Below are 15,063 nucleotides of genomic sequence, written 5' to 3' on the forward strand. Positions count from 1 at the left end.
CTTGAGGTCCTAAGTTAAAGGCGGGGGGCTTGAATGATAGATGATTACTGAGCAGAGATGCATTTTTCACATCAGACTTAAACCTAGGCTTGCGATCTAGTAAATGGGCACAGCTTTCAGACTCACCTGGCATTGGGGAGCTTATTTTGGGGGAGGGATAAGGGAGGCTGTTGCCATATGTCAGAAAGAATTCTGTCTGGGAGACATTCTCGCCAGGTGTTATCAGCCCATTTTTGTTTCTACATCTGTGTGTGTAGAGCTCTGGAATAGAATTGTTAAGTCTGAGCGAGAAAAAGCATAGTGGATTAAGGACAAGTGAAACGAAGAGAACCCTCTGTCCCTGGCAGAATCTGCATGTACATTTCTTGTCTGTCCTTGTCTCTCTTCTTCCTGTCTGGCCCATTGCAGAGAGTATTGGAAGTTTCCAACCATTGGTGGTACTCTATGCTCATCCTACCTCCTTTGCTGAAAGACAGTGTGGCAGCGCCCCTGCTGTCTGCCTACTACCCTGACTGTGTTGGCATGAGCCCCTCCTGCACCAGCACAAACCGCGCCGCTGCCACTGGCAATGCCAGCCCTGGGAAGCTGGAGCACTCCAAGGCTGCCCTCTCCGTGCACGGTGAGAGCCATTCCTGGGACTCCCTGCTTTCTATTCCCCACTCCCCTCCCTGAGGAATGTGTGAGTGAGCAAAACGCAAAGGATTTTTTTTAAATGTGCAGGCTGGGCACAGTGACTCATGCCTGTAATCCCAGCACTTTGGGTGGCCGAGGCAGGAGGATTCCTTGAGGCCAGGAGTTTGAGACTGGTCTGGGCAACATAGCGAGATCTCGTCTCTAAAAATAAATAAATAGATAAAAATTATTTTTAAAAATGTATGCGACCTATGATATAAAGCCCCTCATTATTTCATGGAAATGGTTGTACTGTGGATCAGTCATATCATTTGTGTATAGTGTGTGGTTAATTTTTCCTCAGTAGTTTGGAAAACCTGCAACACTCATGAATTACCTACAGGACTTAATGAGTATTTATTTGGAAGTTGGATGGCTGTCTTGTTTAATGATAACATGAACTCTGACTTACTGGGAAAAGGTTTTCAACTATATGAGCAGTCCTTTTTCTTCTGAGTCTTTCTGCCTCTAATTATTGCCACTGGTGATCCCAGCGAAATTACCTACTCTCAAAAAAACTGCAGAGCAGGCATACTTTTGATTATTTACTTTATTTTTTATTTTATTTTATTTTTTGAGATGGAGTCTCACTCTGTTGCCCAGACTGTAGTGCAGTGGCACTATCTCAGCTCACTGCATCCTCCAGCTCCTGGGTTCAAGCAATTCTCCTGCCTCAGTCTCCTGAGTAGCTGGGACTCCAAGCACGTGCCACTACAGCTGGTTAATTTTTTTTTTTTTTCTTTTTGAGACAGAATCTCAGTCTGTCACCCAGGCTGGAGTGCGGTGGCGTGATCTTGGCTCCCTGCAACCTCCTCCTCCCAGGTTCAAGCGATTCTCCTGCCTCAGTCTCCCGAGTAGCTGGGATTACAAGCGCACGCTACCACGCCTGGCTAATTTTTATATTTTTAGTAGAGACGGGGTTTCATCATGTTGCCCAGGCTGGTCTCGAACTCCTGATCTCAAGTGATCCGCCCCCTTCGGCCTCCCAAATTGCTGGGATTACAGACATGAGCCAGTGCACCCGGCCTGATTATTTACTTTAAAGGCATCTTTAAAATTCTACATTAGAATTCTTGGTGTAAGAAGCAAGAATTCTGGATTTCCTACGCCTGGACAGGAACAAATGGCATTTTTGATTATGCAAATAGATTTTTGCACTGTGGTCCTATCTTAAGGTTTTGTTGTTGTTGTTGTTTACCAATAACACTGAAATATAGATGTGGTGGAAATCAAAGCTAAAGTGGTAATTCCCAGGGTTAATGAAGATGCGATGAAGAGGCATTTGACTGCTGTTAGGGAGAGTGTATGTTTACGAAGGAAGATTTGGCAGTGTGCATCAAAAACTTTTAAACAGACACTCTTTGACCCAGCAGTGCTATTTCTAGGAATTTATCTTAAACAGCTAATCAAATGTAAATCCAAAGATAGGTACAAAGAAATTTCTTTTCACATTGCTTGTAATAGTGAAGTAATTGGATGAAATGTAATGCCTAGCAATAGGGAAATGGTTAAGTAATAAGAAAATATACAGCCATTGAATGCATATTTAGTGACACAGGAAAGTATTCATGGTATTGTACACATTAAAAAGCAGGTTAGAAAACGGCACTTTCATAACATTTTTTTCAGTTTCGTGAAGGCAAATATCTATTATGCGAATATTCTCTGTTAATAGACACAGAAATAAGGATAAAGTGTACCTCTAAATGTAACTCCACCACTGACATAATCAGGGGTTAGTGATTGTTATTTACTTCTATGAACCTATTCATTTTATAGCCAGAAAAATGCCATTAGAGTTATTTTAGGCCGGGCACAGTGGCTCACGCCTGTAATCCCAGCACTTTGGGAGGCCGAGACGGGCAGATCATGAGGTCAAGAGTTTGAGATCAGCCTGGCCAAAATGGTGAAACTCCGTCTCTACTAAAAAAAAATACACAAAAAATTAGCCAGGTGTGTGGTATGTGCCTGTAATCCCTGCTACTGGGGAGGGTGAGGAAGGAGAATCGCTTGAACCTGGGAGGCAGAGGTTGCAGTGAGCTGAGATTGTGCCATTACACTCCAGCCTGGGTGACAGAACAAGACTCTGTCTCGAGAAAAAAAAAAGTTATTTTAAAAACGTATCTCCATGAGGAGTGGGCATTCAGTGGATACAGAATTTGTCTTACAAGATGAGAAAGTTCTAGAGATCTGTGCACAGCAGCATGAATGTACTTAACGCTACTGAACTGTACACTTAAAAACAGATAAGAAGGCCAGGCGCGGTGGCTCACACCTGTAATCCCTGCACTTTGGGAGGCTGAGGCAGGTGGATCACAAGGTCAGGAGATCAAGACCATCCTAGCTAACACAGTAAAACCCCGTCTCTACTAAAAATACAAAAAAAAAAAAAAAAATTAGCTGGGCATGGTGGCGGGCGCCTGTAGTCCCAGCTACTCGGGAGGCTGAGGCAGGAGAATGGTGTGAACCCGGGAGGCAGAGCTTGCAGCGAGCCAAGATCGCGCCACTGAACTCCAGCCAGGGCGACAGAGTGAGACTCCATCTTAAAAAGAAAAGAAAGATAGCTGGGCATGGTAGCTCATGCCTGTAATCCCAGCACTTTGGGAGGCTGAGGTTGGCAGATCACTTGAGGCCAGTACCTTGAAACCAGCTTGGCCAACATAGTGAAACCCATAGCTACTAAAAATAGAAAAATTAGCAAGATGTGGTGGCGAGCACCTGTAATCCCAGCTACTCAAGAAGCTGAGGCATGAGAATCGCTTGGACCCAGGAGATGGAGGTCGCAGTAAGCCGAGATTGGACCACTGCACTCCAGCCTGGGCAACAGAGCAAGACTCTGTCTCAAAAAAAAAAAAAAATTAAGATGATAAATTTTATGGTATGCATTTTTTTACCACAATTAAAAATAAAATAATTTTTCCATGCTATGAAAATTAAAGTTGAGAATAGCATGAAGAAAGAATGAGAAAAATACTTAATTTATGTACGTTTTGTCTAACTGGGTGGAGGAAGCAAAGGTATTTATGTAGGGTAGAGAGTGGAGCTTGTCTAGGCTTACTTTTTGGTTTGCTTTTGCCCTTTAATTCTTCTGGATTTGGAAGTTACAGCTTGTAGGAGTTGCCCATTTGTGTTACCTATCAGTTCCAGGCATGAACCGATACTTCCAGCCTTTCTACCAGCCCAATGAGTGTGGCAAAGCCCTCTGTGTGAGGCCGGATGTGATGGAACTGGATGAGCTCTATGAGTTTCCAGAGTATTCCCGAGACCCCACCATGTACCTGGCTTTGAGAAACCTCATCCTCGCACTGTGGTATACTAACTGCAAAGTAAGTAAGGGCATGTTAGCCAATAGCACTGGACAGAGGAGGACCATGTTGAAAAGGAGGGGATACTTTATCTGGGGATGGAACCTTTTATGCCAGGGTTTCTCAGCCTTGCCTCTGTTGACAATTTGGGCAGATAATTCTTTGTGGTGGGGACTGTCTTTGCACTGTAGGATATTTAGCAAGATCCCTGGCTTATACCCACTAGATTCCAGTAATGCTTCCCACCTGTGAAAACCAAATACGTCTATAGACATTTCCAAATGGGGACAGAATCACCCCTTGTTGAAAACCACCACTTTAGACCACACATAGTCAGAATGCTGACTCTCCAGTGGTGAGTATAAGGTGCAAGGTTTGGTCCAAAGAGTTCCAATGGCAATGGCAGGAGGGAAAAACATCAAAGATTGAATTACATACAAATCCTTGAGGACAGGAATTTTTATTCACCTCGGCATCCTAAATCAACCAAGACCAGTACATTTCTTCTGTTGGGTCTAAATACATGTTAGGGCTGTCACACTGTACCCACCTTGAAAAAGGTGAAAATAAATTATGGGGCAGAATGGGAATACTAGCTAAAAACAAAAAACAAAGGGGCTGGGTGAAGTGGCTTGTGTCTGTAATTCCAGCACTTTGGGAGGCTGAGGCAGGAGGATCGCTTGAGCCTAGGAGTTCAAGACCAGCCTGGGCAACATAATGAGACCCCCCATCTCTACAAAAAATTAAAAAATTAGCCATGTGTGGTGGCACATGCCCATAGTCCTAGCTACTTAGGAGGCTGAGACAGGAGGATGGCCTGAGCTTGGGAGGTCAAGGCTGCAGTAAGCCGTGATTGTGCCACTGCACTCTAGCTTGGGTGACAGAATGAGACCCTGTTTCCAAAAAAAACCCACAGAGATTCTCTTGACCCTAGCATTTTTCTGATTTATTAATTTAATCAGCAGTTTGCGTCATTGCTGAATTCAGAACATTGTGCAAGACTGCCAAAGTGATCTTGACTAAAGAAAGATATGCCAGTTTCACCTTGGCATTTCACTGGATTAGAATCCAGAATGAAATGACATAACCTGATTAAGTTATGGCTGTTAATGCAACTATATGAATTATAGCCAGGTGAGTAGGCTGTGCGAGGTAGCAAGCTGAGTAGGCTGTGCAACTTATTTTCCGCCCAGTAGCCTTGAGATAGGTGCTCAGTAAACCAAACTGAACAAAATTGTGGTCAGAATTTCCTATAAGTAAATTATAAAGAGTGGTGGTGTGGCCCTGTAGTCCCAGCTACTTGGGACACTGAGGCAGGAGGATCGCTTGTGCCTAGGAGTTCAAGACCAGCCTGGGCAAGATAGTGAGATCCCGTCTCAAAAAAAAAAAAAAATTACAACAGAGAAACACCTTGGATTCATTTTTTTTTTTGGTCACATTTCTTTCTGTTTGACTTTGAAATTTGACTTATACAGGGGAAGAATCTTATAGAAGTCCTAAGCTTACCTGGATCTATTTTAGTTTTTCGTAAGATACAATTTATTGTGTATACCGGCTGGGCGCGGTGGCTCACGCCTGTAATCCCAGCACTTTAGGAGGCCCAGTTGGGTGGATTATGTGAGGTCAGGAGTTCGAGACCAGCCTGGCCAACATGGCAAAACCCCGTCTCTACTAAAAATACAAATAATTAGCCGGAGGTGGTGCTGGGTGGCCTTTAATCCCAGCCACTTGGGAGGCTGAGGCAGGATAATCGCTTGAACCCAGGAGGAGGAGGCTGCAGTGAGCTGAGATCACACCATTGCACTCCAGCCTGGGCAACAAGAACGAAACTCCGTCTAAAAAAAAAAAAAAAAAAAAAGGAATTTATATACTTAATATTATAGTGGGAAAACATAAATATATTGGCTTTAAAAGAATCAAAGACTTTGAAATGTGTGCTTTCTTTTTTTTTTTTTTTTTTTTTTTTTTTTTGAGACACAGACTTGTTCTGTTGCCCAGGCTGGAGTACAGTGGCACCATCACAGCTCACTACAGCAGCCTCGCCTTCCCAGTCTCAGGTGATTCTCCCATCTTAGTCTTCTGAGTAGTTGGGACCACAGGCACGTGCCACCATGCCCAGCTAATTTTTTTTTTTAGAGATGAGGTCTTGCTGTGTTGCCCAGGCTGTTCTCAAACTTCTGGGCTTAAACAATCCTCCTGGCTTGGCCTCCCAAAGTGCTGGAATTACAGGCATGAGCCACCACACCTGGCCTTGAAATGATTTTTTTTTAACTTTATGAATACAAACAAATGTATTATCTTCTGCAGCAATCCAAGCCAGTGTTGTATGTGTTATTTCTTGAATATTTGGTTCTGGTGGAGCTGGGGGGTTGGTGACAAGGAGCAGAGGAGAGGCCTGGGGTGGGAGCTGCTTGGTGCCTGTTCTTGCTTCCTGACACTGGGTGGAGGTGGTGGCATCATTACTCTTGAGTCTTTGAAACAGATCAAGGTCATGCCAAGGCTGGGTGAGCAGAGAAAGACAGTGTCTTTTTTTTTTTTTTAAGACAGAGTTTCACTCTTGTTGCCCAGGCTGGAGTGCAATGATGTGATCTCAGCTCACCGCAATCTCTGCCTCCTGGGTTCAAGCGATTCTCCTGCCTCAGCCTCCTGAGTAGCTGGGATTACAGGTGTGCGCCACCAAACCCGGCTAATTTTTTTGTGTTTTTAGTAGAGACAGGGTTTCACCATGTTGGCCAGGCTGGTCTCTTAACTCCTGACCTCAAGTGATCCACCTGCCTCAGCCTCCCAAAGTGCTGGGATTACAGGTGTGCACTACCACGCCTGGCTAAATTTCTTGTATTTTTAGTAGAGATGGGGTTTCAACCATGTTGGCCAGGCTGGTCTTGAACTCCTGACCTCAGGTGATCCACCCGCCTTGGCCTCCCAAAGTGCTGGGATTACGTGCTGTAAAGGCGTGAGCCACCGTGCTGGTTCCCCCTATCCCCCCAACCATCTTGTCAGTCACAAGAAACCAGCTTTTTCTGTGGTCAGTAGGATCAGCAGCCTGGATTTCTGTAGTGGCCTTTGTTGACTCAGGAGTGTGATGTGTTCTGCCGCCATGCACCTGCTGCAGTCGTTCTTGCTCAGGGAAAACCGACACGATAAAGTGTAAATTGCTATATTTTCCTGTTGTCTCCTTCTTTTTCCCCACTGGGCAAACCTCCCTTTGTTCTTACTGTCTTAGTGATAAGTGATGGATTTGAATAACCTGGAGATTTTTTTAAAAAAATTATTGTGGTTAAATACACATAACATAAAATTTACCTTATTTTTTTCCTTCTTATTTTTTTTAAATGGAGACAAGGTCTTGCTATGTTGCACAGGCTGGTCTCCAAGTTTTGGGCTCAAGTGATTGCTCCTCCTGCCTCAGCCTCCCAAAGTGGTGGGATTACAGGCATGAGCCACCGTGGCTAGCCCTATTCCATCTTAACCATTGTGAAATTTACAGCTCAGTGGCATTAAATACATATATAATGTATAACCATCACCACTATCTAGTTCCAGAACTTTTTCATTATCCCAAGAGGGAACCCTATACCAATTAAACAGTCTCTTCTCATTTTCTCCTGCTCTCAGCCCCTGGCAACCACGAATCTACTCTCTATCTGTATAGATTTGCCTGTAGTAGATATTTCCAGTAAATGGAAGCATATAATATGTGGCCTTTTATGACTGGCTTCTTTTGCTTGGCATAATGTTTTCAAGGTTTATCCATGTTGTAGCACGTCAGAACTTCACTCACTTTTATAGCTGAATAATATTTCATTGTTCATATCACATTTTGTTTGTCCATTCGTCCACTGATGGGCTTTGAATTGTTTCCACCTTTTCCCTATTTGAATACTGCTGCTGTGAACATTTTGTTTGAACATCTGTTTTCAGTTCTTTTTGGTATATGCTAAGGATTGGAATTACTGGGTCATATGGTATTTTAGGTTTAACCTTTTGAGGAACCAAAAAAAGTTTTAAACATTAATTGGTTTGCCTTTTAAATTGAGAAATTTAAACATTGTATTTATTTATCGTGTACAATCTGATGTTTTGAAATACATATATGTATGTTGTGGCCGGGCACGGTGGCTCACGCCTGTAGTCCCAGCACTTTGGGAGGTTGAGGCGGGTGGATTACCTGAGGTCAGAAGTTTGAGACCAGCCTGGCCAATGTGGTGAAACCCTGTCTCTACTAAAAATACAAAAAATTAGCCGGGCTTGGTGGTAGGCGCCTGTAGTCCCAGCTACTTGGGAGGCTGAGGCAGGAAAATCATTTGAACCCGGGAGGCAGAGGTTGCAGTGAGCCAAGATTGTGCCACTGCACTCCAGCCTGGTGACAGAGTGAAACTCCATCTCAAAAAAAAAAAAAAAAAAAGAGAAAGAAAATATGTATACATTGTGGAATAGCTAAATTGACCTAATTAACATATGCCTTACATCATATAGTTACCTTTTTTGTCTCTGATAACTTAAAACTCTCTCCATGATATTCAAGTGTATAATACATTGTTATTAACTATGTGTTGTAGTTACCATGTTGTAAAATGGATCTCCTGAAATTATTCCTCTTGTCTAAACTGAAATTTTTTATCCTTTGACCAACATCTCCCCGCTATTCCCCCTCCCCTCAGCCCCGGTAATGCCCATTCTACTTTCTGCTTCTGTGAGTTGGGTGTTTTTAGATTCCACATGTGTATGTGAGATCATGCAGTATTTGTCTGTGTCTGGTTTATTTCACTTAACATAATGTGCTTCTGGTTCAACCATGTTGTTGCAAATGACAGGATTTCCTTTTTTTTCTTTTAAGGCTGAATAGTATTCCATTGTGTGGATATAGCGCATTTTCTTTATTCATCCATCAGTGGACTCCAGGTCGATTCCATACCATGGCAGTTGTGATAATGCTGCAATGAACATGGGAGTGCACATCTCTCTTTGACGTGCTGATTCATTTTATTTGACTACCCCACAGTGGGGGTTGCTGGATCGTATGGTAGTTTTATTTTTTAGTTTTTTGAGACACCTCCATACTGTCTTCCATAATGACTGTACTAATGTACATTCCACCAACAGTGAATAAGGGTTCTTTTTTCTCTTCATCATTCGTTACCTTTTGTCTTCTTTGATAATAGCCATTTTAACAGGTGTGAGGTGATTTTCATTGTGGCTTTAATTTGCATTTCCTTGATGATTAGTGACGGTGAGGAGTTTTTCATATATACTTGGACTTTTGTACCTTTGGGTTCCACATCTTGAAAATATTTGGGAAAAAAAATGGATGGTGGCATCTCTACTAAACACTATACAGACTTTCCTTGTCATTATTTCCTACACAATATTATGTAACAACTATTTACATAGCATTTACATTGTATTAGGTATTATAAGTAATCTAGAGGTAGCGTAAAGCATGCTGGAGTCTGTGCGTAGATTATATGTAAATATTATGTCATTTTACATAAGGGACTTGAGAATCTATGGATTTTGGTCTTCTCAGGAGGATTCTAGAACCAATCTCCTTCTGGAAACCAGGGAGGACTGTACCTGTTGGCCATTTGAGCATCTGCTTTTGAGAAATGTTGATTCAGATCTTTTACTTGTCTTTTAAATGGATTGTTTTCCTGCTATTGTTTGAATTTCTTGGGACTTTTTTAAAAAAGCAGTTTGGTTTTATTTCCAAACACAGGAAGCTCTTACTCCTCAGAAATGTATTCCTCACATCATCGTCCGGGGTCTCGTGCGTATTCGATGCGTTCAGGAAGTGGAGAGAATACTGTATTTTATGACCAGAAAAGGTCTCATCAACACTGGAGTTCTCAGCGTGGGAGCCGACCAGTATCTTCTCCCTAAGGACTACCACAATGTAGGTGATTGTAGCTTTAGCGATAGCCTTGCCATTGATCAGGACAAACGCTAGTCTGTTGCTGTTAATAAATATAGTAAAAGCCACATTATCACCATAAAACTTAACAGAAGCAAGGCTTTCGCAGAATGTGTTTCTCCTGAAAGGAGAATATCAAGCACTCTTTCCCCAGATTGTAGGGAAAAAGGGAAGGGAGTAATAAGACAAGTGCCACCACATTCTTTAGGAAAATAACTTTCTAAGGACATCAAAGAAATGTAAATGAACGAATTTGCTCTGCAGTTCCGGAACAACTAAAACAGGACGTTGTTATCATCTGCTCTAATTGGACTTTTGTTTCTTTTCTTTTTAAGAAATCAGTCATCATTATCGGAGCTGGTCCAGCAGGATTAGCAGCTGCTAGGCAACTGCATAACTTTGGAATTAAGGTAGGATTTTGGGGACATGGAGTTAGAACAGATGGTTGACTGCTCCTTTTGGTCCAAATTTCTAAGATTTAGAAACCAGTTCCTATTTTTAGTGAAGAATACTAAATACATTATATGTTTATATTGGGTCCTAGAAAAGTTATAAAACTTGAAATTGATTTCATAAGAAAAAGGTAAATAGAAATTCTCACAGCTTTGGAGATAATTTTAGACTCTAATGAGCAAGTCAGAAGAAATTCTAACTTGGCATTAAAGTAGAAATTCTTTTTTTTTTTTTTTGAGACAGAGTCTTGCTCTGTCGCCCAGGCTGGAGTGCAGCGGTGCGATCTCAGCTCACCGCAACCTCTGCCTCTTGGGTTCAAGCTGGGATTACAGATGTGTGCCATCATGCCCAGCGAATTTTTGTATTTTTAGTAGAGTGGGGTTTCACCGTGTTGGCCAGGCCGGTCTTGAACTCCTGACCTCAAGTGATCTGCCTTGCCTGCCTTGGTCTCCCAAAGTGCTGGGATTACAGATGTGAGCCACTGCACCTGGCCAAAGTAGAAGTTCTTGACAGATTATTATTCGCACAATAGACATGATGAGAAAAAGCCCGTTTCCGCAGTAGTTTGAGACAGGAAATAGTAGCATGGATATTCATTATTCCTTGTGTAAAAAAGTTTCTGAAATACTCAGTTCTAAGTTTTTTTTTTTAAATCTATTTATTTATTTTGAGACAGTGTTATGAGACTGGCTAATTTTTGTATTTTTGGTAGAGATGGGATTTCACCATGTTGGCAAGGCAGGTCTCAAACTCCTCAGTTAAAGCGATCTGCCTGCCTTGGCCTCCCAAAGTGCTGGGATTACAGGTGCGAGCCACTGTGCCCGGCCTCCAGTTAAATTTTTTTATGCCCGTCAAAAATGCCCTTTGCGGAGCTTGCAGTGAGCCAAGATTGCGCCACTGCACTCCAGCCTGGGCGATAGAGCGAGACTCCATCTCAAAAAAACAAACAAACAAACAAAAAATGCCCTTTGAATCTCATTTCAGACATGACCCACTGCTCCAGGCCTAGCACATGTTTCAGTTGATTGTTTATTTCAGTATTAGATATTTGGGCCAAGGTTATTTGAGTTTTACTTGGGAAACCTACAGATTATATTACAAGGAAGGTTATTAAAATCCACAATCTAGGCAGGCTGGTCTTTAATGTTCAGCCTTCCTCTTATACTGAAAAAAAAACTAGAAATGGGCTGGGCACAGTGGCTCAGTGCCTGTAATCCCAGCACTTTGGGAGGCCGAGGTGAGCAGATCGCTTGAGCTCAGGAGTTTGAGATCAGCCTGGGCAACATGGCAAAACCCTGTCTCTACCAAAAAAAAGAAAAAAAAAAACAAAAAGAAAATTAGCCGGGCATGGTGGTATGCACCTGTGGCCCCAGGTATTCAAGAGGCTGAGGTGGGAGGATCTCTTGAGTGAAGGAGGCAGAGGTTGCAGTGAGCCGAGATCTAGCCACTGCACTCCAGTCTGGGTGACAGAGTGAGACCCCAACTCAAACAAAAACTAGAAATGGATGGTTCTGTCAGAGAAAGAGGGTAGAACTACAAGGTGCAGCCTTCCTAGTTAGAGAAAGTGAAGAATGTAAGTTTGAGAAAGCAGTTTGGAGAATCAATATTCCTTTCCGCCCCATCCCCAAGTGATGGGGGAGATACCCAGGAGACCCTCCATTCCCGCCATGGGAGGGAAATAGATTCCTCTGAGTAGCCTGAAAGATGGTTAACTTGGGGAACCTCTCCTTGAGAATTTCAAGTAGTTTCTAGAGATCCAGAAGTGAAAGACTGGCCCTGCGATGAATAGGACTCACATTTTCAGGTAATGCAGCTCCGGGAATGTGGCACTAGGCATCCAGGGCTGCAGGTGACGTGCTGCCTGTGCACCCAAGAGCAGCTTCTCATGCCACCAGCATTAGAAATTTGAGGGCAATAAAATAGCCTGGGTATGAGACAAACCTCATTAGGCCAAGCCCATGAAGTAATATTTATATGGAGTGGCATACTTTTTTTTTTTTTTTAATAATATATCTTAGGGAAGTTAAAGCTTATTCGCAGTCCTAAAGGAATTTTGCTATGTAGATATTTCTTAGGAAAAATCACCTAAAGAAGTTTTTAACTGCTTCTTATGGAATACTATTTTATAAAAAGCTTTCAAAGTACATTTCATGTACTAGTTCATTAAATCTTTTTGTTTTTTGAGACAAGGTCTCACTCTGTTGCCCAGGCTGGAGTGCAGTGGCACAATCTCTGCTCCCTGCAGCCTCCACCTCCAGGGTTCAGGTGATTCTCGTGCCTCAGCCACCTGAATAGCTGGGATTACAGGTGCATGCCACCACACCTGACTATGTATTTCTGGTAGAGACAGGGTTTCATCATGTTGGCCAAACTGGTCACAAACTCTTGGCCTCATGTGATCCTCCTGCCTCGGCCTCCCAAAGTGCTGGTATTACAGGCATGAGCTATCGCATCTGGCCTAGTTCATCAAATCTTAGTATCTGGTTTGAGTGATTCTTTCAACAGACCACTCAGTTTTTCCTCGCTAGCGTCTAGATGGATTGTTTTGAACATCTATTTTGGCTTCTCTTCACACTGCCTGCTTTTTAAAGTTGTTTTTTTAGAAATATTTGGAATTAACCAAATATAGAGGCTATTTAACAGTGTCCTTCTACATTTTTATAATCCTGTGTCTGATATAACTCTTGTATCCTATTTAGCTTCCCTGACTGTCTGTCTTTTTAGGTGACTGTCCTGGAAGCCAAAGACAGAATTGGAGGCCGAGTCTGGGATGATAAATCTTTTAAAGGCGTCACAGTGGGAAGAGGAGCTCAGATTGTCAATGGGTGTATTAACAACCCAGTAGCATTAATGTGTGAACAAGTGAGTTTCTTTTAGCTTTGCGTTGTAGATAAAGGAAAGAAAAACAGTTTCAATTTGCTTGTGTGCAGTATTAATATGCTTCTAAAGTAAATTACATATAACAGCCCCCTCATCTCCTATGCAAAGCAGTAAGAATTACACTTCTGCCTTTCTGAGAAGGTAGAACTAGAGGATGTAAAATACTTTTTTCCCTTTTTCTAAGCTATTTAATTTTATTTCCTTGTTCTTTGCAGGCCACTTGGTTATCTCATAATTTTAGAGTTGCCAGATTTAGCATATAAAAATCCAGAATTCTCAATTAAATTTCATTTTCAGATAAACAAGTTATTTTTTACCCAAGTATTTCCCAGTATTACATGGGATATTTTACATGCAATATTTGGGACATACTTATACTTAAAAAAATTATGTATTACTAATCTGAACATCATATTTAAGGAGGCAGCCTGTCTTTAATCTGGCAGTCATAGAGAGTTTATTTGAAGAGTTGGTAGGCCCAAGGCTTTTTCTGAAATGTTTATTGATGGTCAATTCAATTTCAACTTCTGCTATGAGTGTTTGTGTGTTTGTGTGTTCATTTACATGAGGGTCCACAGAGGAGATAGAATGTTCGAGCAAGGACAGGCAGTGTCTAGCATCTGAAACATTAGCCAAAAAGTTACAGTGGGCATGGCGTAGGAGCTGTTGCTGCCCCTCTCACATTCTCATCAAATAAAATCTTGTAGATTTCATGCTGTTTTTTTTCACTGCCTGACTTTGCTGCCATTCCCCGTGAAGCATATTTAGCTTTATTTTTGAGAGATATGAGACCATTTTCTCCATGAGAGCTCTGTCTGATTTTCAGCTTAGAACCTGTAAATATTTTTTTCCAGGGAAAATTTTCACCTTCTTATTCTTATTATTTTGAAGCTTGGCATCAGCATGCATAAATTTGGAGAAAGATGTGACTTAATTCAGGAAGGTGGAAGAATAACTGACCCCACTATTGACAAGCGCATGGATTTTCATTTTAATGCTCTCTTGGATGTTGTCTCTGAGTGGAGAAAGGATAAGACTCAGCTCCAAGATGTCCCTTTAGGAGGTATGGGGAGAACGGTGTTCTGATTGTTCCATCTCAGTTTCGTTGTTACCTAAGCTTCATCAGCAGTGGCATCGTTCATTTGCGAGGTCGGATGTCGGCAACAGGGTAGCCCTCCTGAGCATTTCTTTTGGACTGATGGATTCTCCAAGTTCTCAGGGGAGGAGAACTTTTTGTAGGGAGCCTTAGATGCTTGCGTTGTGTACACACACACACACAGACCTTACTTTACACAATAGCTGGTGTTTTACAAAATTACCTACGTGTCTAATTTTAAATTTCCCAGAGTAGCTTACTTTTATGGGAACATGTGGTAAGCCCTGTGTGATAAATCATCACCCTGTAATGTCTTTTCTAGGTAAGGGTTTGTGTGTGCCAGGATTTCTTTTTGTTGAGCAGTGAGTTAAGGTTTTTTCCAGTATATTTTAAGAATGCAAGAGTATTACAGTTTAAGAATTTTAACCCATTAGGCACAGTGGCTCACACCTGTAATCCAAACATTTGGGAGGTCAAGCGGGGAAGATCACTTGAGCCCAGGAGTTCAAGACCAGCCTGGGCAACATAGTGAGCCTTGTGTCTACAGAAAAAAGGGGGTGGGGGGGCAAGCATGGTGGTGTGTGTCTGTAGTCCCAGCTACTCGGGAGGCTGAGGTGGAAGGATAGCTTTGAGCTGAGGAGGTTGAGGTTCCAGTGAGCTATGATCCCACCACTGCACTCCAGCCTGGGCAATGAAGCAAGACCCTATTTCAAAAAAAAAAAAGGAATTTTAATTCAAAATCTTTT

At 42.2% G+C, this 15,063-nt stretch overlaps 1 protein-coding gene across 6 annotated transcripts in view; it reads left to right on the top strand.

The window, feature by feature from the left end:
- Positions 1 to 15,063, top strand: part of KDM1B (lysine demethylase 1B) — a 69,098-nt gene that overhangs the window by 32,630 nt on the left and 21,405 nt on the right. For 4 of the 6 annotated variants that reach the window (XM_034961517.3, XM_034961516.3, XM_034961519.3 and 1 more), the window contains 6 exons: positions 409 to 619; positions 3,814 to 3,998; positions 9,694 to 9,870; positions 10,224 to 10,298; positions 13,066 to 13,203; positions 14,113 to 14,284. In XM_034961517.3, the coding sequence (XP_034817408.2) occupies positions 409 to 619; positions 3,814 to 3,998; positions 9,694 to 9,870; positions 10,224 to 10,298; positions 13,066 to 13,203; positions 14,113 to 14,284 (958 nt within the window). The remainder of the gene's footprint in view (positions 1 to 408; positions 620 to 3,813; positions 3,999 to 9,693; positions 9,871 to 10,223; positions 10,299 to 13,065; positions 13,204 to 14,112; positions 14,285 to 15,063) is intronic. The other 2 variants (XM_055113206.2, XM_055113207.2) reach the window with 1 other exon arrangement.

This window comes from Pan paniscus, chromosome 5, assembly GCF_029289425.2.
Source record: "Pan paniscus chromosome 5, NHGRI_mPanPan1-v2.0_pri, whole genome shotgun sequence".
Taxonomy (NCBI): Eukaryota; Metazoa; Chordata; class Mammalia; order Primates; family Hominidae; genus Pan; species Pan paniscus.